Here is a 23781-nt window from a genome sequence, read left to right as displayed (position 1 = left end):
TAAGAGTGCCAGGGTGGCAGTTTTAAAAGAATGTTAACTGAGAAAGCGACATTTGAACACTGACCCGAAGGAGGTGAGGTCGGGAACCGTGCAGGTCTGGGGAAGGGTTATGTTCCCAGGAAAAGGAAACATCTGGTGCAAGCCCCAAGGAAGGGGTGTGCGTTGGGATGTTCAGGGCATCACGAGGAGGCCAGTACACCTGGAGAAGAGTGAGGGGCCAGGAAAGCAGGAGGAGACGTCCGAGAAGCCATCTTCTCTCCACGGGGCCGAGCGAGATGAGCATTTGGTGCAGGTTTCAAGATAAGCTGTGATGTGATCTGACTCAGTCTTTGACCGCTGTGGTGAGGGATCAGGGCAAATAAGGAAGTGAGCAGACCGGCCGAGAGGCTCACGGTGAGCCAGTCAAGAGCTGAGGGTGCAGAGCAGACGAGTGGTGCCAGGACTGGGGCAGAGGATGGGGCTGGGGTTTCCTTTCAGAGTCCTGAAAATGTTCTGAAACTAAATAGTGATGGTTGTACTAAATGTTGCTAATGAGTAATTTTATGTTACGTATATTTTACCATAATTAAAAAGAAAAAAACAAAGAGTTGGTGGTGGCTGGGACCAGGCTGGTAGCAATGAAGGTTGACAGAAGATGTCAGATTCTGGGCCTGTGTTAAAGGTAGAGCCCTTGGGACTGCAGATTGGGAATAAGAGAAAAGAGGGGAGTCAAAGATGATTCTGGGCAAATGGAAGGATGGAGTTCCCAGCAGTTGAGTTGGGGAGGATTGTGGATACAGAAGTTTTTTTAGGGCAAGATCAGGATATCACTTTCAGTCGTGTTAAATTTGAGTTTCCTCTTCAATACAAAAATGAAAATGTTGAGTGGGCGGTTGACTATATGAGTCCAGAGTTCAGGAGGGAGGCCTGGTGTAGACATGAGAATTTGAGAGTCATCCATACGTTGATATATGGTCTTTGAGCGACATGAGACTGGATGAGATAAGTAAAGGCTTGAGAGGGAGAGAGAAGAGTTCTAAGGACTGAGCCCATGTGCTCAGGTCAGGCAGAAGAGAAGGAACCCGTGAGTGAAACTGAGAGGGAGCCACCAGTGAGACAGGAGGAAACCAACAGAATGTTGTGTCCTGGATGCCAACTTCACAAGGGATTTCCAGGAGGGAAGAATGATGAATGAAGGTTGTTGGTGACCTTGACAAGAGCAGCTTCAATGGAGCGATGGAGATGAGGACCTCTTTGGAGTAGGTTGGAAGAGAATGGGAGAAAAGGACTTGGAGATAGCAGTACAGACAACTTATTCAAGGAGTTTTACTCTAAAGGGGAACAGAGAAACGGGCTGCTAGCTGGGGGAAGAAGTAGGCCCAAGAGGAGAGTGTTTAAGATAGAGAAGGTGCTTGGAGGTTTGAGGAGGAAGGAGGCAGCGCCCAGGGAGAGTGGGAGAGCAGGTGGACCAGGGAAGTGGGTGGGATTGCCGGGCACGTGCAGGGCCCCACTGGAGATCTGCGCTCGTGAATTGAAAGTGGGACCCATTGGCAAGTCGTGTTTTTCTCCAGCCAGTTTGGCTGCCAGGTACAGGCCCAGACTGGGAAGAGAGTTAGATTTAACCAGGGTTGGGGCTTTGCAAAATGAGTGTGACAAAGAAAAATGGGTTAGGGAGTTGAGGGTGTATATTATAGGGTAATTCTAAAGATTGGCCATGGGATTTAAGCTGGATGAGGGGGAAAGGAAGGCATAGGAGCCTAATGTTCATGAACAGGCAAAGGAACAAAGGACTGTAGGTCCCAGTGGAAGGCAAAGACCAAATAGATGTCTTTATTATACCACACCCTCTTAAAGTTTAGAGGCCTAAACTGTAAGTTTGGGAAGGTTTAATTTTCAAATACTCCATTGTAGTTACTGAAAAGACCTAGGGATATTGGGGGGAACGTTGCTGACCTTTTGAGTGATATGCCATTCTGTCATGGGCAAGGAATACGTCTGGATATGCCCATTTTAGCATTTAGCATTTAGCATTTCATAAGGTAAATTGTACTTACTGTTTAAAATATTTACTTAAGATTACTTATATTTAGCTTTACAAAATAAACATCTTACACACACTATATATAAGTGTGTGTGTGTGTGTGTGTGTGTGTGTATGAAATTCCTTACCTATCTGTGGGGAATTTTACTCACTGTCTCAAAAGAAATCCTGCTTTCAGGGTCATCATTTTAGTCATTTCTGATAACATAATTATGTTAGCAGGTTAGCGAAGGAATTTGTCAGAGTTTGAGGTGAAAACAGCAATGAAAGTAGAGTAAGGTTGCCCCTGGAATAGCTCTTTAACTGCATTTGTCACTATTGACAATCAAGATGCAAGATAGAGTGTGTTCCACTTACACATTGTTTGACAGTTGCTAAAAATGGCAATGTCAGAGAGTCTTTGAGATCATCACTAATTCATTCATCCCCACTTCTCAACCCTTTCTTCCCTGAACACCAGGGAGCATTATGGCCATCTGAGCCTCACTTAGAAATACTTCTTTCCTGTGTGTGTGCCTTTACCTCCTTCAAGTTCTTTCTTCACCCAAAAGAATTGGCTGGCTTGGAAGCACGGGATTGTGGAGTTGGCAAGAATAATAGAGGCCAGCTCATCTTACCTATAGCTGGATGAATCAATATCCTCTTCCCTTTTCCTAGCGGTGCATTTCCTGCCTGATTGTCCACCACGGTTATGGATGACAGGTACAACCATACTGTGCGTGCCTTCCCATTCTCGTGTCAGACAGTTAAAGCCATTTTGGTTCAACTCTTTCTCATTCATTTTTTTTCTTCCAGTTTTATTGAGATATAACTGACACACAGCCCTCTGTAAGTGTAAGGTATACAACAGAACGATTCGACTTATATACATCATGAAATGCTTAGAATAAGTTTAGCGAACATCCATCACCTCGCACAGATACAAAATAAAAGACACGAAAAAGTATTTTTTCCTTGTGATGAGGACTCTTGGGATTTACGCTCTTAACTTTCACGTATAACATACAGCGTTAATTAGATTAATCATGTTGCACCTTACACCCCCTGGGACGTACTTATCTTACAACTGGAAGTTTATACCTTTAACCACCTTCATCCAATTCCCCTTCCCCGCACTCTGAACCGTTTTTGAGTTCAGATCTGTTATCTCCTATCAACTCTGATTTTGCTCTCTAGAGCCACACAAAACTACTCCAATCTCTCTTGTGGCAGCTCTTTAAACATTGAAGAGAGCCATCTTGTCCTGTCCTCCCCTGTTTTCTCTCGTCATATTAAACCTTTGGACTTCTTCAGCCCTGTCACAGCAGTGTTCCAAGTCTCTTCGACAGCTGAAACAGTCTTCTGAAGAGAAGCTTCAGTGGGTCAGTGTTGAACCTGAAGCTGACCCAGAATGAGCAAGAGCTCCCAGCGTGCTGTGGTCCGAGCAGGGCGAATCAGGGTTCCATGTCCTCATGCCGGGAGGTTATACATCAACATAGGTTCAACAAACCTCTCTACACAAGGCAGCAGCGCCTCAGCCTCCTTTCTGGAAATCGGACACACTCTGAACAGAAACGACCAACTTTCAATAGTACGATTTTGGGTGAAAACCCATCTCTCAGACTGTTGAAGGGAATCCAAGTGAATCCTGTGTGGTGACCACCTCGGGCTGTATCCTCTACAAGAGGCTCAGGAACAAGGCAGAGATAAGCTCTTACCTCTTAGTCAGACAACTGGGCAGTGAATATAGGAACATGGCTTTACTTTCTTTCAAAACCTGATAACTGGCTTTACTTTCTTCAAAAACATGTTAAGTTGTCATTTTGACAATAGCAGTCTAACTCTCCTTTATTCTCCTGCCTTTTGTTTCTGTTTTGCCTCTAAACCCAACTGTCTTCCCCACCTACAGCTTTGCATTTCCCAGCTGCCTTTTGGCAGCATGCAGAGCAGATGATACAAGAAACCCAGAGGTCGGTTAAGTACCTCCAAAAGGATCAAATATCTGAATGTTGAGAAAGGTCTGTGTTCTGTGGAAGGCTGGGAGCAGGGAGGAGAGAGTCTGGTTGCATCATTTGGGGGTAGGACGTATACGGGCAAGTTGGAGAGGCAAGGTCAGGTTCTTCTGTCCTCCTGCAAATACTGACTTAATCTGGTTTGAGAGGTGCAGAGAGTTTACGTGCCTGGGGGAAAACACTTAACGGTGGGTTCATGTGTACCCACCATTCTGAACCTGAAGAAGGAACCTCACTAAAGACAAAGAGTAAAAATCTGCCTGTTGGAAGAAGGGTGTTGAAAACAAAATTCATTCAGCTGAAACTGCATTCTCATATGAAGGCAAAGGTATGCAAAGCCTCTTTCTCCCGTGAGCAAATGTTTACCTGAGATTTTGTTTTCAGTGTTCCTGCGACTCACACTGGCGGTGGCTGTGCTTTTCCTGGGCGGGATAGGATGTGACCCCTTGCCTCTTCCCACTCAAGGCACAGTACAAGCCTATAAAGCACATTTAAACCAAAACGGTGCAGAAGGAACAGCTGGCGGCTCTGATAAAACCTGACACTTGACCCTGAAAAAGCGCTCCTGAAAAATCAATATGAAAGAAATCAAAAAGCATTACCAGTCTCAAGCCTCGAGTTTGGATTGCATTTGGCTTCTAGTGATGGATACCTTATAGAGTGGCTTAAATTAGAAGTTAAATCTCACACGTGAAGGAAGTCCAGAGATAGCCAGTCCATGGCCAGTACGGCCGCTCTTCGTTAGAAACCCTCACTCCTCTGTCTTTCTGTCCTCAGCATTGGCGTCCATGTTCAAAGTTACTTCAGGTGCAACATGCCAGTTAGAGTTTGAGCTGTCGTGCTTTCATTCCAGAGAGGAAGTAGAAAGGCAGAAGGGCACCTTCAGCTATCTGATCCTTTTTAGAGAGTTTCCAGAAGGCTCATCCAACAGCTTCCTCTTCCATCTCATTGATCAGAACTTAGCTCCACGGCTGTCCCTCGAGGGGGGCTGGGTAATGTGACCTTCAGCAGGGCACAGTGCCACCCGGAGTAAAATGGGGGTTTGTGCCTAAGGAAGAAGAGGAGAATGAGTGTTGGGCAGACCACCTGTAGTGTCTGCCTATAAAGGAGAGGCTAGTTGAGGTAGAAAACAAGGAAGGTTAGACAAAAATGTCCATGAGGCTGGAACTCAGGGCGGGAAGGAATTGAGGAGATGAGAAAGGAATCCAGAGGTGGTCTTGGCCTCATGAGTCTTCACCTTTCTTCCTTAGCCTGGTGCCTTCCGTGAATGGGCAGACGGTACAGGCTGCTCAGAGCAATTCAGTCTGATGTCCCAGGGCTTAGGGAACTGGCTTTTTGATAGCTATTACCATGCATACAACCAAGGGACATTAGGTTTTTTAGACCATTCATGACAGCCCCAAAGTTTTCTTTAAGAAAGACGAGAGACAATTTAATTTCTAATGTGTTACTTTATGCAGATATTTACTCACCCAGCCATTTCAAAATATAATTCAAACGCACAAGATAGGGGCAAGACAACTTTTAGGAAATGACTGAATTCTACTGCAATTGAGCCTTCTTGCCGCCGCTGTGAAATTTCTTAACCTAGCCTAGTATTTTTTTTTAATGAGTAATGCCTATTTGTAGGGAATTTGCAAACCATTTCAAAGGGCATAGGAGGTGTGTGGTCTCTGCCTATACACTTTATATAACAGTTAAAAAAAATTATTGTCTTACAGATTTCATTCATAAAAGTGGCTTTGAAAGGAAAACGGGCAAGGCCTGAACAGTTTATAGAGTGCTCACAATTTCAGAGGTTTGACAAGATTAGATGTCATACTGACCAAGACTTTCCTAGTCTTGCTAGACTTGAGGATTAAAGGAGGCCTGTCCCGAAACTTAGAATGTAACCTGCATCACCTCTTCAGTTTAAAGGAAAACAAAACCTTACCTTTGACCATTTTGAAATGTTGATTTCTGACCTCTGTTTGCTAAGAGAATCCTGGAATCCTTTGGTAACATGGAAATGATTATTGTAGGTCTTCAAAAATACCTACAACAATTGCATGCCTATATCTAAGCATGCAAGGAATATATTGATATTTAGTCTCTCTGAAGATTGCCTTCTATGGGAATGCAATTTTATCCGGATAAATGTGTGCATCTGGTGTCGGTATAATTTTTAGAGTGTGACTCTTTCAATCATTGCTGAATTCCACATGCATATTCACTTATCTTTCACCTCAGATCTAACTGGCTCAAAAGCCCCGATGCTGACTCTGACCAGCTCTTCCGCATGGTGGCAGAGGTCTTCATCCTGTGGTGTAAATCTCACGTAAGCACAGATGGGGGCCCTGGATTTAGAGTTGGTGGTGAAAGGTACACCTCAACTTTCTTGTAATGTTTGCTTTTTTATTTCCCCCCACTTAGAACTTCAAGAGGGAAGAGCAAAATTTTGTGATTCAGAACGAAATTAATAATTTGGCATTTTTAACTGGAGACAGCAAAAGCAAGATGTCAAAAGTAAGTCCATAGAAATCAATTCCAAAGACTCTCCAACCTTGACCTAAGCTACATGTCTTGGGTGTATGAAGGGATTAGCTCCTACTGCGTTTAGGTCAAACAACAGAGACCAACAGGTCCACTGTTCTTTCTTTGAGAATGAGCCAGAAGAAACTGCTCTCAAACAAGCATGGTCATCACATTTTATGAATAAGTAGCTGCTTTGTGCATCAAAAAGTTTAAGTTTCAAGACTTGCCTAAGGCCAAAACAAAAGCTGCTGTTACTTGTTTTAAAGTAGAACTACTTGCTGTGTAGAAAAGCTACAAAAATACATGTGCCTAGAGCCACCTTTTAATTAGCTGTGAGGACATCGCCTTGCTTTGAAGATTTCGTAGACACATATTCTTACAGTGCACTTATTTTCTTCCTATCTTGAACATCTAGTAGCTGCTTTATTTCAGCTGTGCTGACCTCTTAATGCCTTCTGTTTATTTTCCACGTGAGTTGCATTCAGAAACCCAAACATTTGTCCATCCCCCTGCAGGGAAATGTTTGAAAGAGGGCGTTCCAAAGATCTGTCTGAAAACAGAGTCACCTACAGGGAGGGTGTCGCAGTATTGAATACAGGAGGGGCAGCCGGCCTCCGGGTTCCCCCTGAGTCAGCTCTGCACAGTGAGGTTTTGCTGTGTTTATTGGAGAGAATTCTCAGACACACTCCTTTAGGTGTACACACAAAAACAAGGCTTACCTAAATGTGCTGTTTCGTTCCCGGCTGTCATGGCTTACCTGGACTCTCTTCCCCTGAGAAGCGTGCCTGGGTGAGGGTTGACTGTACTGTCACGTATAAGAGACGTGTGACACCTGAGATGCGCATCTCTCTCACTGCTGGTACAGTGCTGCCTCTGAGGACCAGGAAGGTGGAGTGTGCACGGGAACCCCTCAGAAGTGAGAACCAGTTCTGGAAAGATGACAGTCGCGGGTTTGTAGCAAAGCTCTTGGGGCAACCTTCCAAATAACCATTTGTGATAGAAGACCTTTGTATGCAGAGTTGCAGACCAGGGGCCACCAAAAGTGAAAACTTCAACACCCAAAACTTCACCAAGCGTGCCTAGCTCTGGTCAGCTGCAATCACTCTGCACTTTCCATCCCTTCCATCTTTAAGCTATGTTGACATTAACACTTCTTCCAGCATCCAAAATTTGATTCTTGGAGTTTAGAATCTGGTATGCGCTGTTTGGTAAAGTTTGATAAATAGAACTGTGCACATACGATGTAGAGAGATTAGGTGTATATATATTCACATTCAAGAGGAATCTTTGCTGCAAAGGAAGCTTACTTAAGGTGCATCCTTTTGTGCTTTGGATAATTTTTATTTGATTTTCCAAAGTTTATTTTGCATTTGACTTTTGGCATACACAGCTGCTCAGGTGAGGTACAGGAGGAAGGATATTTTCAGACTCCTGATCCCTGGATATCTATCCCTAAGTTCCCTCTGAAGGGTCTTCTTACAGCCATTACAGTGTCTCGTTTGACCCTGTCCACCTACCGAAAGTCACTGAATCCCAGACAGATTCCTTGCTACCTTCAACTTGGGGTAGATCTTTTGGCTTTTGACTGAACCAGCTAGCATCCATTGTTATTGTCAGCGGATGGCAAAAAAGCAAAGAAAAGGATTCTGGTACAAGGATTTGGATCCCAGATGAGCAGAAATGGCAAAGATAATCTCAGCCCTCTGGTGATGAATGGCTACTCAGGGTCCTTGGGTTTATACTTGGAAAGAGAAGAGGTGACAAAGAATGATGTTTCAAAACTAACCTACTAACAGACTAACCTGAAGTTGTTCACTCACATCACTGAACGAGGAAAAGGGTATGTTAGTCTTGTCAGAGGATGAGCGTATTCAGAACCTGTGCATCTTTCCTGCTGGTAAGGTTAGTCCATAGGGGCAGATGCTTTCATTTCATTTCCATTGACATTGTATGCCAGTTTTTTCTGAGATGTGTTGGAGAGGGTCAAAGTTACAGTGTAGTGGATGTAAGGACACTCCCTAGATGTTAAATAATATTTGCTGTGCTTCTCAGGGTAACAGATATTCATATTGTTCCTGTGGCCTCAGTTGAGGCACAAAGTGTAGTAGCAAACAGGACTAGAGCCTGAAAGGAAGCAAAGTCCCACTCTTGGCCCAGCTGCTCGGTATAGGTATGGCCTTGCATCGTCCACTTAACTTCTCGGGGCCCCAGTTTACCAATCTGTAGAATGGGCTAGAGCTTACTGCCTGGCTTCTCGCAGCTCTACTAGTAGGCCCTGTTGGAAAGTCAGTTTTAAATGCATCTCTAGAATTGAATAATGTTACATAAATGCAGCACATTATTTCAGACAGAGAGATATCATACCTCCAATAAACAGCAACTCATAGCCATTTCTGGTATTTTTTGGATGTAGAACTACATATTGCGAGGATGGGGAGGGGGTATTGTCTTTATTATCTGCTGAATCCCCATTGCCTTTGCCTCCCTGAAATTACATGTTCTCTCTACTACCTGATCTGCATGGTCACCTGTGCTTGCTTTTATCTGCACTCATAATTGAATTCTGGTGTTGGATAAATGAAGTTGGCCTCCGTGCATGTGGCAGAGATATGTGTGCTGGAATGCTGCACGCCCACACACACTGCACATGCCATTGCAGATGGAAAGGAAGTGGAAAAAATATACAGTGGGCCACACTGTTCTTACTTGATCAATTGAAGGTCAGTTCAAAGATGTGTCCTTTTTTCCAGCAGCTAAAGCACGTTTTGGGGAGAGCTCATTGTATTGTCTTTTGTTTGTATAACACCAGTTTGCAAATATATGTTCAGCAATACATAACTAAGCTGAGCACGGTGGTTTTTGTTTTGTTTTTAAACTCGTTTTGTTTTCTGGAAAAATGGCAGCAGCTTCCTCAGAGGGGAATGGTAAGTTAGAATGTGTTTAGCCCAAGAAATGCCAGTTCCTTGACCAAGATTATAAACAGTAAAAGAGTTGTGATGCAGCACATGTTAGAGTGCCTCGTGTAAAGCCACTTCACCCCATGAGCGTGATTTCAGTGAATTGGAAAAGGGCAGGGAGGAGTTGAGAAGACACCTTTGTGCTTGTCCAGGGTATTCAGAATGACGTGTGTGACTTAGTTTGCTTCTTCTTCCCATCCCCCTAGCTGCTCACTCGCTTCTCTCATTCCCTCCACCCTCCCCCCACCTTTTTTCACTTTCATTTGTATTCCCTTTGCTCTTGCACTTGTGTAGTTCAAGTACTCTCTCTCCCTCTGCCCCCGTCCCCCGTCTCTTCTCTCTCCCCCTTCCTGTTCCCTCTCTCTCTTCTTCTCCCTGTCTTTCCCCCTCCCCTCCCCCATTCACTTCATCTCTGTCTCCCATCCCCTCCCCCTCTTCTCTCTACCATTCCCTCCTCTACCCTTCCCTGTTCTCTTACTGCCCTCCCTCCTCCTTTGGTGCCTCTCTCTCTCTCTTTCTCTCTGTCTCACTCTCCTTCTCCCTCTTGCTCTCTCATTCTCAGACTGGCTTCTGGACATTCACCTTTCCCTCTACCATCTATCGTTGGGTTGACTGGTCTCTACTTCCCTCACCCCCTCAGTGGGGATGAGCACTTCAGATGGTACAGCTCTGCCCTCGTTCCGAAGCCTCCCCGTGTGCTGTCTCAACACAGCACACCACCTACCGTGTGCTGTGTCCTCCTCCAACTCCTTTTCCCTTAAGAGTCTCTGTTTTTTTAAAGTTCACACATAAATTGTCTATTTGGTCATAAACTATTGGTGATAAAGTGTGGGGAAATGACATGATTTTGAAGGTATAGGAATTTCTAGATTTCTGTTACGGAAATAAAAAGTTTCAGCTAACATTTAAAAGATGCATAAATAGATCGATAGATAAATACATATTTACATACACACATAAATAAAAGCATTTCCAGCATTAGGGAAATGCATTGAGTTAACTAATCCTAGCAATATGTGAAGAAAATAATAAAATTAGAACCTATAGCGTGTAGGAGCCTTTGACCTAAGGTATATATTTAAAGGTCACAGCACAGAAGGGAGATTCCCCATCCTTTGGGCTGTGGGGTGATCCTGAACCACCTTGGATATTCCTAGAGTACATTTTTTAGAAACTTTTTTTAGGGGAAGCACACACATGGCCCGTTAGTTCAGTTCTCCCTACTCTTTTTGTAACCACAGATCTTCTGGAGGTGATAATGTGGTGGGTGGAAGGAAAAAAGAAAATTGGGGTCTTTGGTTACATGACAGATTGTCTGCATCCCACCCAGGTGCCAGGAGGGAGGTGGGAGGTGGGGAAGGCATGAGATCTAAGAGTTCACTTGGGTGGCCAGATCTGAAGACCACCAGGGTCTGAGGGTCACACACTCTGGAAGGCTGGTCTCTGATGACCTTGCCCCAGGGATGCACTGCTTGGTCTGGGTGTAAGTCCTTTTGATCCAATTAACCTCCATCCTAACCTCCCACCCGCTCTTCATGCTGTGCTCAACCGGCTTCCAGAGCCGTTGGTTTTCTATTGTGTTGGCAGAGGAATGGGGGTGAAAGAGCTGTGACTAACATGTGGTGCCTGTGTCTTGGACCCCTGCTTTCACTGACTGACTTCTTGTTTCTTTTCTCTTGTCTTTCCACACAGGCCATGCAAGTAAAGGTACAGGTCAAATGCATGACGTGTCTTTTCTGTCCTAGTATTAGAGGTGCCAGGCTCTGGCCACCCTCTGCACTGTGATCACCGTGGGGGTGGTACAGAATGGATTTTCCCACCTGGAGGTCCCCAGGGCCTGCTTCAGGGAAGACAACTGCCTGTCAAAGAGTGAATGTAGGCCCCACCCACCCTCGGAATGGGGAAGCCGGGGAAGCCAGCCAAGCCTCGCCCTATCCGAGGTCTCCTTGCTATCTCTGCTCCCTTCCCCAGCTGCCCACTCTGCAGCCCGCATACTAACAGATAGGGACGCTGACTGGGGCCGAGAGCTCGGGAGACTCACTCCTCTTATCTGCTGTTAGTGATCCCAGCCCTTCCACACTATACATGTCTGCCTCTTGTGCAAGGCTCCTATGCGTCAAAGAGAGTTTTCCAAGGACTAAAGTCAAGGATTTGGAATCAGCAGCAGGGATTGGAAATAGCCATGAGTTTTTGCATAAAATGTGGAATAAACCCTGGGACAATTTTCTAGTAACCTATACAGGTTATTGCCTGGAAATATTTCTCTATGCCTCCACTGATGCGTGTCTGCTGCCACTCGTCCCAAGCCCTCTGCACTCAGGTCTGTAGCAGAGACAGGGAGATGTGCAGGAACCAGGTCATGTGCAGCTCTTAGTTAGAAAAGGAAAATGGAGCCTTGGCCAGGTAGATGTCGGCCTGGATGTTGGCCCAGACTCTTAACTGCTGTGTGACCTTGGAAAAATCACTTAACTGCTCTGAACATCATGTTCCCCTTTATAAAACTGACTGGGTATCTCAGCCTTGTTGGGAGGATTAGAAACGCTTTATTTAAGTAGCAGGCACGTTGGAGCCACGTCATATATTTAGCATTTGTAGTTAGAACAGCATGAGATTGGCCAAATAAAATAGTGAGCAAGAAATTATTTAAATTGCATGTCAAATCCACAGAGTTCTATATTGCATACTTCCTTGATTGTATACTGCATGTTACTATTTACCTCTTACATTTATATGTAATGTATATGTAACAATACCTCATAATTTATATTCACAAAACTGGGTTCTATCCTCTACGGACAATCTGAAGATAGAACCTCACAAATTACCCTTACAATTTTCAAAGGTAGTTTAGACTTTAAATGAGTTCTGCGTTAGGCACAACCTTTAGAATTCTCTACCTGATAGAACATCTAAGGAACCCAGCGAGCACTCGGTAAATGATAGAGCTCTTGAGGTCTTTGTGTGAACCAGCCGTCTACTGTGTGTCTAGAACATAAGACACTGTGTATCTTGCCTGTCTGTCTCACATCCCCCTCCCTCCTCATGTTTCTCACTGCCGCCTCCCACTGCTGTCCTGGATCTGACCTGTTGTTTTGGAGCACGAGGCACAAGTAGAGTCGTCTGGCAGTATTTGGTCAGACTGGGTTTTGCTGGCCAGGGATTTCACTGTGGTTTCTGTGGTGTAACCACCCGAAGGTTTAGCCACCACAAGCTGGGTAGAAGAAGTCGCCACTATTTTAAGAGTGTCCATTAATAATTATGAACTTCCTTCACACTTTGGGAAGTAATTTAAAGAGATCAGCCCCAAGACGGTGTGAATTCTGACCGTACTTAATCTTCTCTCAGAAAGCCAGTCCTTCACAAAACAAATTCTGTTCCAGCCCAGGGCCCCAGGTCTTACAAGCCAGTTCCAGAGGAGGCATCTGGACTCTCCCCTGCTCCCAGAGCCTCATGTGTTTGGGTTGTTGTGAACCACAGCGTGACCGCCTGGATGCTGCAAACACTTGAAGGCCCTCATAAAGCAGAAGTTTTAATGAGCCCCGATTCTGCCCTGTCATGGTCCCTGACTTCATTCTCTGCCTCTGGCCACCCAGCCCTTCCTCACTTCCAGCAAGAGCCCACTCAGCTGAGGCAGGGTCCAGCAAATGACGTACCACGCGGGCCGCTTTGCTCTTTTGGAACCTGACTCGGGAAAATCGGGTCACCGCAGAGCCTTGTTTTGCTGAGCCCACCCATACCCGCCTCGTGCTGTGGGTGCAGAGGGTCCTCAGTCGGTTGCCTGGGGCCGCCATAGCCTAGTGCATTGGCCTCTTCTCTCAAACCTCCCACTTCATTGGATGAACGCTCCCAGAAAGGGGTGAGCAAGTGTAACCAGAAGAGGGCAGACTCCCCCAGACTTGGGGCGTTCCCTCACTTGTCTGCACTGTTTCTCCTAACTCTGTCCCAGCCAGATCCCAAAGCAGCCCTACCTACTTGGGGGTTCCCCTTTTCCTGCAGGAACGTGTGCTGCCTTGAGCAGAGGCTGAGTGGGATGCAGGTGCTCCAGAAGGCTCGCTTCAGCCCCGGCCACCAGCAGTTGTTCTGGGGTAGATGCTCTTTCACTTGTTTACTGCCGCCCAGCATCAGGATTCTCAGTTCTTCTCTGCAGTCATTTTGTCAGTTATCGAATCATTCTTTTAGTAGAAACACCAGTTTGTTCATACTGCCCAGATGTCAGCGAACAGAGACCGTGCGTGTCCGTGGTGTGTGTCTGGTCACGTGGTTCCGTGAGCATGCGCACAAGGAGAGGGCTCAGGGTCAGGGCCGGTCTTGAAGGGCCACCTGGTTGTCTTTGTTTCATATGCTCCTTTACTGTCCTCTGAAATGTTTAATAGAAAGGCCCACCCTGTACTGATGGGGCCACAGGAGGCAGGCTGCCTCCAAGGTGAGGCGGTGCCTTTCAGAGTCACTCAACCCGTTTGTTTCAACCTCATCTCCTAGTCTGGAGGACAGGACCAGGAGAGGAAGAAGACGAAGCGGAGGGGGGACTTGTATTCCATCCAGACCTCCCTCATCGTGGCTGCACTCAAGAAAATGCTGCCCATTGGTTTGAATATGTGCACCCCAGGCGATCAGGAGCTGATCTCCCTCGCAAAATCACGGTACAGCTATGTAAGTCGCCCATCTGCTTTGGTGGAGCATGTAATACAGGTGGTGGTGATCAGTGCTCAGCCCCTAAAGGATTTGTCCTTCTTCCCTGGAGACCAATGGACACAGAGGTGCCAAGGTGCACAGTGGCAACGCACCATCATCTTTTTTTCTTTTTTTTAATTTACCATTTATATATATATATATATATATCTTTTTTAATTTATTTTATTTTTGACTGCATTGGGTCTTCATTACCGCACCTGGGCTTTCTCTAGTTGTGGCGAGTGGGGGCTACTCTTCGTTTCGGTGCTTGGGCTTCTCATTGTGGTAGCTTCTCTTGTGTGGAGCACGGAATCTAGGCACACGGGCTTCAGTAGTTGTGGCACGCGGGCTCAGTAGCTGTAGCTTGTGGGCTCTAGAGTACAGGCTCAGTAGATGTGGCACATGGGCTTAGTTGCTTTGCAGCATGTGGGATCTTCCTGGACCAGGGCTCAAACCCGTGTCCCCTGCATTGGCAGGCGGATTCTTAACCACTGCACCACCAGGGAAGTCGCAACACCCCATTGTCTTTACAGCTGACTTGGGAGTCAGCGCATGCCCTTTGGGACGAGTCTCTGTCAATTCTATTCTTTTGTCCTCGTAATAAAGATTGCAGCAAAACTGTCCATTGGCCCTCAGTGCATCCCTGCTTTATATTTCCATATTGACCTGTAGGAATAAAATTCAACATCTCTTTCCACAGAAGGACACAGACGAAGAGGTGAAGGAACATCTGTGGAATAACTTGCACTTGCAGGAAAAGGTGATGCAGCAGGAAGACAATGAGAACTCACACAGGCTTCCTTCTGGCTGCAGGGTGCCACACACCCACTTAGTTTACTCATGTTTTTTTAAATGTGTTCTAAAAACAGCCTCAGAGTACTTGTGCTTAATCGGTAGAACTAACTCTCTGCCCTTAGTTTTTCATTTTTTTGGCCCTTAATTTTTGTTCTTTCCTTTGCTGTTGCAGAGAGGCCCAGTAAAACATGTCTTCCCACCTCCCACTGTGTGAGCATCAAGCCATAGCAGGGGGGTTAGATTAGGTCTCAGAATTTACTGACTGTGAGCTTTGTTAAAGAGGGGAACAGACACCTGGGGGAAGTTTTAGCACTTCCAGCTCTAGAGATTTGTAAACAAAGTAACTTTGTACCTGAGTTGATATAACCCAAAAAAACAAACAAAAAAAAATCAAGACCAGTTTTGATTTTAAGGCTATTTAAGATTTTTGCAAGCCTGCACATCTGAACAACTCTTTCCTCAGATACATTATATTATGCTCTGAGATGGAAGATTAAAGTGACACAAATAGCCTCTCCTTTCCATCCCAAATATGTAGGAATTCCTGGTGGGTAAAATATACTACAAAAAAGGCAGTAAAAAGAAATTCCAAGTGCCAGAAAATAGGTGCTCTAAATCATAGTAATGAAGAGAAGATGATGCAGTTGGGAAAACTTGCAGAGCTCTCCTGACCAGATATATATATTATAGGGGCTGGGGTTTTTAGTAACCTGGAACAGGAGTGTGGGGCCTAACTTCCCATGCTGTGCATGAATGTAGAGCAAGAAACGTACATAAAACTGGCCTTGAACCAGTGAACCCCATGAATCATCTGTAAAAACAGCCATGGAACCACTTAGAGAGTGTCTACCTGCTAGAATATGGGCTGAGATGCTAGTCAACAAAACTCCTCCTGAATACAAGCTCATAAAAATACGGTGTGAAAGGAAATCCACCACCATTAGAGAGTCAGAAAATGCCACGAAATGAAGAATTCAAGCCTAAGGAGCTACCGAAAGGAATTTTTAAAGTGTGGTTGAAATATTTAAAGAGATAAAGGCAGCAATGTAAACTATAAAGCAAGACTTGGACATTATTTTTTAAAAAGGAGAGGGGAGGTGGCACTGAAAAAGACCTCACAGTGATTTTTAGAAGTTAAAAATAATCATTGAAATTAAAAATTCAAGTTATAGGTTAAAAAATATAGTAGATACAGCTGCAGAGAGAATTTATGAATTGGAAGCTCGATTTAAGGAAATCGTAAGGCAGAGCAGAGAGAAAGGGGTGGAAAATATGACAGAAGGTTAAGAGACATGTAGGCTAGAATGAGAAATTCCTACAAAGCGTCTCCATTGTTCCAGAAAAAGATAATAGAGAAAATGAGAGAGGAATTAATAGAAAAGACTCTTGAATACTGTGGAACCATGCTAGGAGTAAAAGGCCTTTTCAGTTCAAGAGGTATAAGAGATTGCTCATTTCATGTACATGCTTCAATTTGCAGTCTGATGACCCGGCTGTAAAGTGGCAACTGAACCTATACAAGGATGTTTTGAAGAGTGAAGAACCTTCCAACCCAGAAAAGACAGTGGAGCGTGTGCAGAGAATTTCAGCAGCTGTCTTCCACCTAGAGCAGGTAAGTAGCGTCTACCCTGAGGATTGAGGAAGGAAGACTACCCTGCAAAATATAAAACTTCTCCACACTCAGCTCTTAGTTAAGAGCACCCTTGTAAGACAGAAAGCAAGGAACAAGGATCATCCTGGCCTACCCCCAAAGTGTCATCTTGGTGCCTCGTTGTAGCAAGACTGCTCAATGCTTAACATTCCCAGTGTTTGAAAAATTTTTCCCATTAGTTCAAATGACCCATCCAAGCTCCCTACTCATTTGTAAAGCAATAAGCCACCAGAAGCAGTTGGGAAAAGAAAGAAAACCTAAGCCTCCCACAGACTGAATCATTTAGTGCTGGGTACCTTTTGCTGACTACAGTTGAGAAATCAAAATTCTTCTAGGGTTGAGAAGTCTGGGCTGCAGGTGACTACCTTCTGCGACCCAGATCAGCCTGGTGTGCACCTACCCATGTGGTTTCTTCTCAGGTGGAACAGCCTTTGAGGTCCAAGAAGGCGGTCTGGCACAAACTGCTATCAAAGCAGCGGAAACGGGCAGTGGTGGCCTGTTTCAGGATGGCCCCTCTCTACAACCTGCCCAGGCAAGTATTCTATCATTTTCTCCTGGCATGTGAGTCAGAGATGAGAATTAAGGTATCCTCCCAGAGCTGTGCTCTCTTCTGGCCCTGACCCTCATGATCCCAGAGGTAGAGATTGGAGTCCTTCACCCACAGAGCCATTACAGTCTGCACGTAGTATAATGGCCTGCTAAGGTAAGCATAAAAACTGAAAGTAGATGAGATTCCTTCGTGCCCCCAAGCCTGCCTCAGCTCACCGTTTTGCACTGTAAAGTCAGCCACGTAAGCAGATGGAAGCTCTCTAGTTTTGCCCTGTGGGATTCTTTGTGCAGCTGTAAAGGCACCCTGGAAAAAGGGAACTGCTTTCTAAAATACTTTACCCCAAATTCCATCCACAGATCAAACAATATTTCCATGTTCAAGTATTGGATGACACCAAAATTATTATGTTTCCTCAGCAAGTACAGAAATGTAACCTGAGACTTCTTCAGCATGATGTACTTGCCTTCAGGATAAAGAAAGGGCACTGGTTAGAGATGGCCCAAGAGGCCAGTCATGGGCATGAGGCCTTTCCCTGGATGTTTAGTCTATAATCTGAAGTCAAATATATGTGAAGGCTTTTCTGGATTGTGTGTGAACACATGCTGTGTCAACATAGGGCAGAGCATGGGTATAGACTGGGCCAGTGTCGACCCCTGAGGCTGACTCGGTGTCATTGGTGATACGGCAACGTTCCCATCCTCAAACTAATTGCACAGTCAGTAAGGTTGAGCCTGTGATCATAAACAAAGCTGGTAGTTGAATAGCCACTGCTTCATCACCTTTCAAATCAATAGGAACGTCCTCACCTGGTCAGGAAAAATAAACTGACTTGGCCAAGTAAATTCTGAATCCCATGTAAATAAATGTGTTTCTTTGGAATATCAGATGAAAGAGTATTCCTATGCTTGACATTTTGCTTTCATCTAATTGTGCATCTTGGCCATCATCTGTCGAGAGTGTCCTATATCCCTGTCCTGAGCCAGCTGGCCAACTGAGCTCTCCTAGTTAGGGTCTTTGAAGATGGTGGAGAATCACGGCCTCTGAGACACACACCTGCTCCTACAGGTCTCCTGAGAAAATAAACTAGTGTCTCTGGAAAGGTGGAGGCAAATCAAGTAGAATTCATGAATAAAAAGCTGAAAAATTAAGTCAGGAAGTCATGGGCATGAAGCCTGCTGAAGCCCTGGCAGACAAATGAAATGTATAGTCCAGTAGAAAACGCAAAAACGCCTAGGACTTTTGTCTGTTTTCTAGAAGTGGTAAAACATCAAGGAGGCATTGGCTTTCCCCTCTGGTAGAGAGCCATACCTGATGTGCTAACGTGACCTCCAGAAGGGCTCAGCTTTAAGCACATGCCTCCAGGGCCAGCTAGGCGGCAATTACATCTCTCAAAAACAAGCAGTTTTTTTCTAAATCCACTGACAATGTTAGTACCGTAATATTTTGGTTGCTCCTTCAACGACTCTGTCCCTGTATGGATAATAGTAAGTCCAGGAATTCACTGTGTCCTTGATGAAACGTGGCCACCCCAGCCCCTAACCCAGCTGTTTTAGAGGGTTGCCCTGGATTTCTCCCTAGCATGGAGAATTATACGGAGATTTCATAACGACAATAAAAACTAACTACCTAAGAAGCTAGTGGTGGAGTCCGCTCCTTTTCTCCATTTTATGAGGATCTAAACTACATGGAGTCTTCCAAACTAAAGGGCTAAAGGGATTTATTTTATCATATGGAAACTGTTTCTCTGATGTGAGTTTTTAAAAGAAAACCTGTATGCTTTTCCCCAGACACAAAATTAACAATTTCTTCCTGAGCACCTTTCAACGGGTTTGGCTGGAAAAGGTTAATGAAAAAACTCAGTATGACAGGCTTATACTCATTTTAATGGTAATGTAACCTGTGGAGAGACCCGCTCATTCTCTGCACACTCCTCCTTTCTTGACCATGATTTAACATGACCCATAAAGACACAAATTTGTACAATTTTTAAAAAAAACTCTGATTGGTCAGATTTTGAAGAAAGATGGTAAGGGCTGTGTTCTACTGGAAACCATGACCAGGTCTCGATGACTCTGGTCTTGACCTTCCTTTTCTCTCCTTTCCTCCTCACATTTGGGTAACCGCTTACTGGCTCTTCAGCGGCTAATATTCCCAGACGTCCGTCTTGTCCTATAGGGAGTGAGTGGCTTGTGCCAGTGTGTCCAGTGTTCCCACATACCAGGGCCACAGCTAGAACCTGTGAAGCACACGGAAGTTGTGCAGCGTGCCCAAGCTTTGCTTCCTGGAGCCCTTGCAGCTGTGGTTCCTCAGAGGCCCTTAAAGGAGCCACGCTTTGCTGCTTTCAGCGTATCTGAGACTGACCCCCTCACCATCAGCATGATTTAGATCGGATCACCTGGACAGGTGATCCGCCAAAATGAATAACCGAATTGCCGTATTTAGCAGATAGTTCAGGACTGTTCCTTGGCCTAATGAATTCTCACTATAGGGAAAACATGATAAAGACCCAAGGAGACCGGAGGAGGGTTACGGTGACCTCCAGGTCTTGAACCAGATATTCAGGATCCGCCACGTTAGAGGGTTCTGGTTTCTTTGAAACGAATGCTTACGGTGTGCTCTTGGCTACCCTGACCAATCAGAAGATAAGGATTGTACAAAAACTGCTTACTAACCGTTAACCGCCCAAACTAAAACAAGGTGTCCCGTGGACCCCTCTTGACCTCACTCTCACCCCTTCCGCTCAGGCACCGCTCTATTAACCTCTTCCTCCATGGCTATCAGAGATTTTGGATAGAAACAGAGGAGTATTCCTTTGAAGAGAAACTAGTACAGGATTTGGCTGTAAGTACTGACTCAACTGGGAGCAGATATGGGTGCGAATGCATTTGATTTTTGTATTCATGTGTGTGCGTTTTAACCGTTAAAGATGCGCAAAGAATTGGGTGTATAAATCTGAAAGGAGCTAACTGTATAAGTTATCAGGGGAAACCCTGCTAATAATGGTCATAAGAGCCAGAGGATGAATTTCACTTGGAGGGGCTGGTCCTGTGATCATCCTCCCCCGTCCTCATTAACAGCTGATGTTGCTTGGGATGTGCAGCCGTGCCTCGGAAGGTTCATGCTAAGTTAAGTTTTGAGCACCCTTGGTTGCAGGAGGCCAGCCACCCCAGCCAAAGCCCTGCATGTCCGGTCAGTAGCTCCACTTTGGGGAAGGCATATCTAAATGCCCTTCCTGCATCTCACAGTTCTGTATTTGGCCCTTCTGAAGATTTGCCACGCCTCGTCTCTAACAGGCTTCATGCTCTAAAACTACTTGAAACAACACGCAAGGGGAAAAGCTTATCGCGGCAGCAACACTGAGCTTCATCCTGGTTCAGAAAGAAAATACACCCTCCTCTCCTTTGGCCAAGCCCTGGTTCTTTTCCTCTTTTTCCTTATTTCTCCCATCTATCTTTTTCTCTCATCCCTACTTCTCTCCATTAGTCTTGCCCTGTGTTTCTCATATTTACACTTTCCATGTTACATTCTCTTTCCCTTTCCTCATCTCCCTCTGTTTCTTATCCTCTTCCTGGCTTTTTTCCTTTAATCCTTCCTCCCGCATTTTCTTTCCATTTCTCTCTATGCCCTTCAGTCTTTTCATATATTCCTGTCGGTGAGAAAGACAGTCACTTGGTTTTCCCAGTTTCTTGATTAGTGTGAAGTTGGCAACGAACATCATTTCAACCCTCTCCCTTCTTCTGAACCATTCACACAACCTGCACAGTTCTCACCAATTTACTGAATATGGTCCATCCTGCTTGTTCTGCCACTGCTGGAAAATCCACTTATACATCTGGCATCAGCTGAGATTTCCCTTTCTGTAAAAGGAGAGAGAGAAAAGAGGAGAAACTGCAAGGCTCACAGCTCCAGGATGGCATCTCTCAGGAACAGCAAGATTTTCAGGGTCAGGGGTGAGGGCAGGAAAGAGAACTGTTTCCGTGGGTTGAGTCTAGAATAGTAATAGACCCCAAAACAGCCCCAGTGCTTTATAACTCTTGCCCAACACCTATTCCCAGCCCAGCTCTCCAAGAGGAATGTCAGGTGTTGACAGAGAGACACGGCCTCTCGGGGACTCTCCAGGGCTTCCCTCCTGACCGAGGGTGCCCAGAGCTTGCATGAGAGTTCTGCTGACTCGGGTCTGTAGCGCCTCCCCTGCGGTCAGGCTTTTGCTTTTCCTTTCATTTCGTTTTAACCCCCCAAACTGCAGTGTTTCTTTAATTGGCTGAAAAATACATATATTTCATTCCCAGACCTTGCATCCTTAGGGCTTCTGTCCTGAAATAAACATATGACGTCGCGGTTTCTCTCTGTGCTTTGAGGTGATGCGCTCTGTGCCTGGTGCTCTTACCTTTGTTCGCATGCGGTGGTGTGCCATGTGCTGGAATCCGCGCCTAAAACCTGTCTGCCTTGGTTTGTGTAGAGATCTCCCAAGGTGGAAGAAGAAGAGGCGGAGAAGACAGAAAAGCAGCCGGACCCACTTCATCAGATCATACTCCACTTTAGCCGCAATGCTCTCACAGAGAGGAGGTCAGCACTGCCGGAGCGCCCTGCTCGTCCCAGGCACAGGCACAGCTGTGTCGACCCCAAACCGTCCTCCCGCAGGTTGCAGTGTGCACAGAGGGGATGCCAGAGTTGAGCAGCCCTCCTGGCTGCTCTGTTCTTGGCCGTCAAGAAACCTCTAGGGGAACTACCTAAGCCCTTTCGTCATAACGCCTGACACTGAGTCTGAAGATGAAGCAGCCTGAAATTGTAACTTCCTCCCTGAATTCCATGTCAAGCCAAGGCTGATTCAGATTTTCACAGTGGTTTCTAAGAATCGGGGGGAGGGAGGGAGTTTCTAATTAATTCACTAGTACATTGAAGATTTATACGGCACTTGGTCTTTCCTGCTGGGTCCAAAGGTAGCCTGCTAAATATTTCCTCCATTCTTTCCAGCAAACTGGAAGACGACCCTTTGTACACCTCCTATGCCAGCATGATGGCCAAGGTACACGTGGGTTTTCTGCCCATTGTCTCAGTCTTTCTATTTCCCTTAGACCTCTTCAGGCACATGAAAGCTGTCCCAGGAAGCAGCAGGCCTGGGACTGGGTCATGGCCTGGGCTCCAGGCCTCGCACAGTTCACGTGCCGTACGGGCAGCATTAATAAGCCACTCTCCCATCATCCTATAGAAACCTTGAAGCTTTGCAGAAACAGTGGGTCTGGTGGCTGGGTTCTCATGATGCTTCTGAACCAGCTAATCAGGGCTTAGGCATCCACTTCATCCTCGTATTTTTACTCAGTGCTCAGAACACGTCCAGCTGTTCAGACACATCTGTAGGTGAAGGAAGTCCGGTACATTTGGAAACAGGCCTAGAGACTACAGGAAGTTCCTAGTGCTCTGGAAGAGATGGAGTGACCAGAGATGACGTTTCTGTGTCACAGAGAGGGACGGTGGCCTCTGGAATGCCAAGTGGTTAAGCAAACTGCTGCTTCTCAAATGGGAGAACTTCATGTCGGGCAGCAAGGGGGGTAGGTTGGGGTACAGGAGCGCCCGTTCCCCTGCCAGCTGCACCACGGGGTCACTTTGGGATTCACAGTCTGGGTTTCCCTAATCTTTTGTCCAAGCCCCTGGTTCTTGTTGAGAAAGGCCAGCTCCCTGTGCTCTTGTCTCTTGATTTACACCAGAACTTCACTAAGTAGAAGAGTTCAGGTCTGTGGTTAAACCCGATGGGTCCCCATTGACTGTGTGATCTCGGCTGTGTTCCCGTTTCTCATTTCTGAACCCCGTGGTAACTGCAAAGGTGGCCTTTATAGTTGAATGTTGCCTGCAGTGGTCCAAATGTTCTTGGTTTTACAGAGTGCTGAGGTCCTGAGGTACCTGTGAATTACATCCTGTCCCCTTCCTCACACAGTAGAGTCTTGTTTACACGGCTCACCTTTTTGTTTTGTTCTGTTTTGTTAGCATCTTTATTGGAGTATAATTGCTTTACAATGGTGTGTGAGTTTCTGCTGTATAACAAAGTGAACCAGCCATACATATACATACAAGGCTCACCTTTAATTTGATTGTCTGTCTCCTCCTCTCCCTGCTGCATGCAATTCAGAGTTGTCAGAGTGGGGAAGACGAAGAAGGGGAGGAAGACAAGGAAAAAACGTTTGAAGTAAGTTCTCACTAAGATGGAAGACAGCAGGAGGGCCTTCAGGGGTGGGTGCTGACATTAGCCACATGGCTCACCCACCACAGGTGTCTGGCGGCAAATACATTAGTTGTGGTTGCTGTCTGTCTCTTGGCTCAGTCAGCAAACGGCCCCACAGCTTTGCTCTTCTGGAAAATCTCCTACCTCTACCCAAGTGTGGTGGTAACAGGGGCCGTAGAAGGGCACATTCAAACGTTCAAAAGTGAAAATTCACAGCGGTAGAGACACTGGATGGTTTTTTGCACCGTTATTCTGTCAACGTACTTAATCACAATCTTAATTTTGAGGCAGTGCAGGACCCTGAATCTCTCAAGATAGAGCGACATGAGTTTACTTGTACTGTTTTACAGACAAAGTATACAACAGTAAAAGTAAATGAAGACGATTACAGTTCTGGAAGGCCTTGACATTCTAG

General features: G+C 45.6%; 1 protein-coding gene across 1 annotated transcript in view; it reads left to right on the top strand.

Annotated features, from left to right (window-relative positions):
• RYR3 (ryanodine receptor 3) overlaps positions 1-23781 on the top strand; it is a 366040-nt gene that overhangs the window by 301009 nt on the left and 41250 nt on the right. The window contains exons 68-78 of the mRNA XM_073799899.1: positions 6241-6328; positions 6424-6516; positions 11175-11189; positions 13962-14132; positions 14854-14913; positions 16429-16560; positions 17019-17131; positions 19894-19990; positions 21609-21715; positions 22124-22175; positions 23274-23330. Of these exons, the coding sequence (XP_073656000.1) occupies positions 6241-6328; positions 6424-6516; positions 11175-11189; positions 13962-14132; positions 14854-14913; positions 16429-16560; positions 17019-17131; positions 19894-19990; positions 21609-21715; positions 22124-22175; positions 23274-23330 (985 nt within the window). The remainder of the gene's footprint in view (positions 1-6240; positions 6329-6423; positions 6517-11174; positions 11190-13961; positions 14133-14853; positions 14914-16428; positions 16561-17018; positions 17132-19893; positions 19991-21608; positions 21716-22123; positions 22176-23273; positions 23331-23781) is intronic.

Source organism: Tursiops truncatus, chromosome 2 (genome assembly GCF_011762595.2).
Source record: "Tursiops truncatus isolate mTurTru1 chromosome 2, mTurTru1.mat.Y, whole genome shotgun sequence".
Lineage (NCBI taxonomy): Eukaryota > Metazoa > Chordata > Mammalia > Artiodactyla > Delphinidae > Tursiops > Tursiops truncatus.
This window is presented reverse-complemented; position numbering and strand designations above follow the sequence as displayed.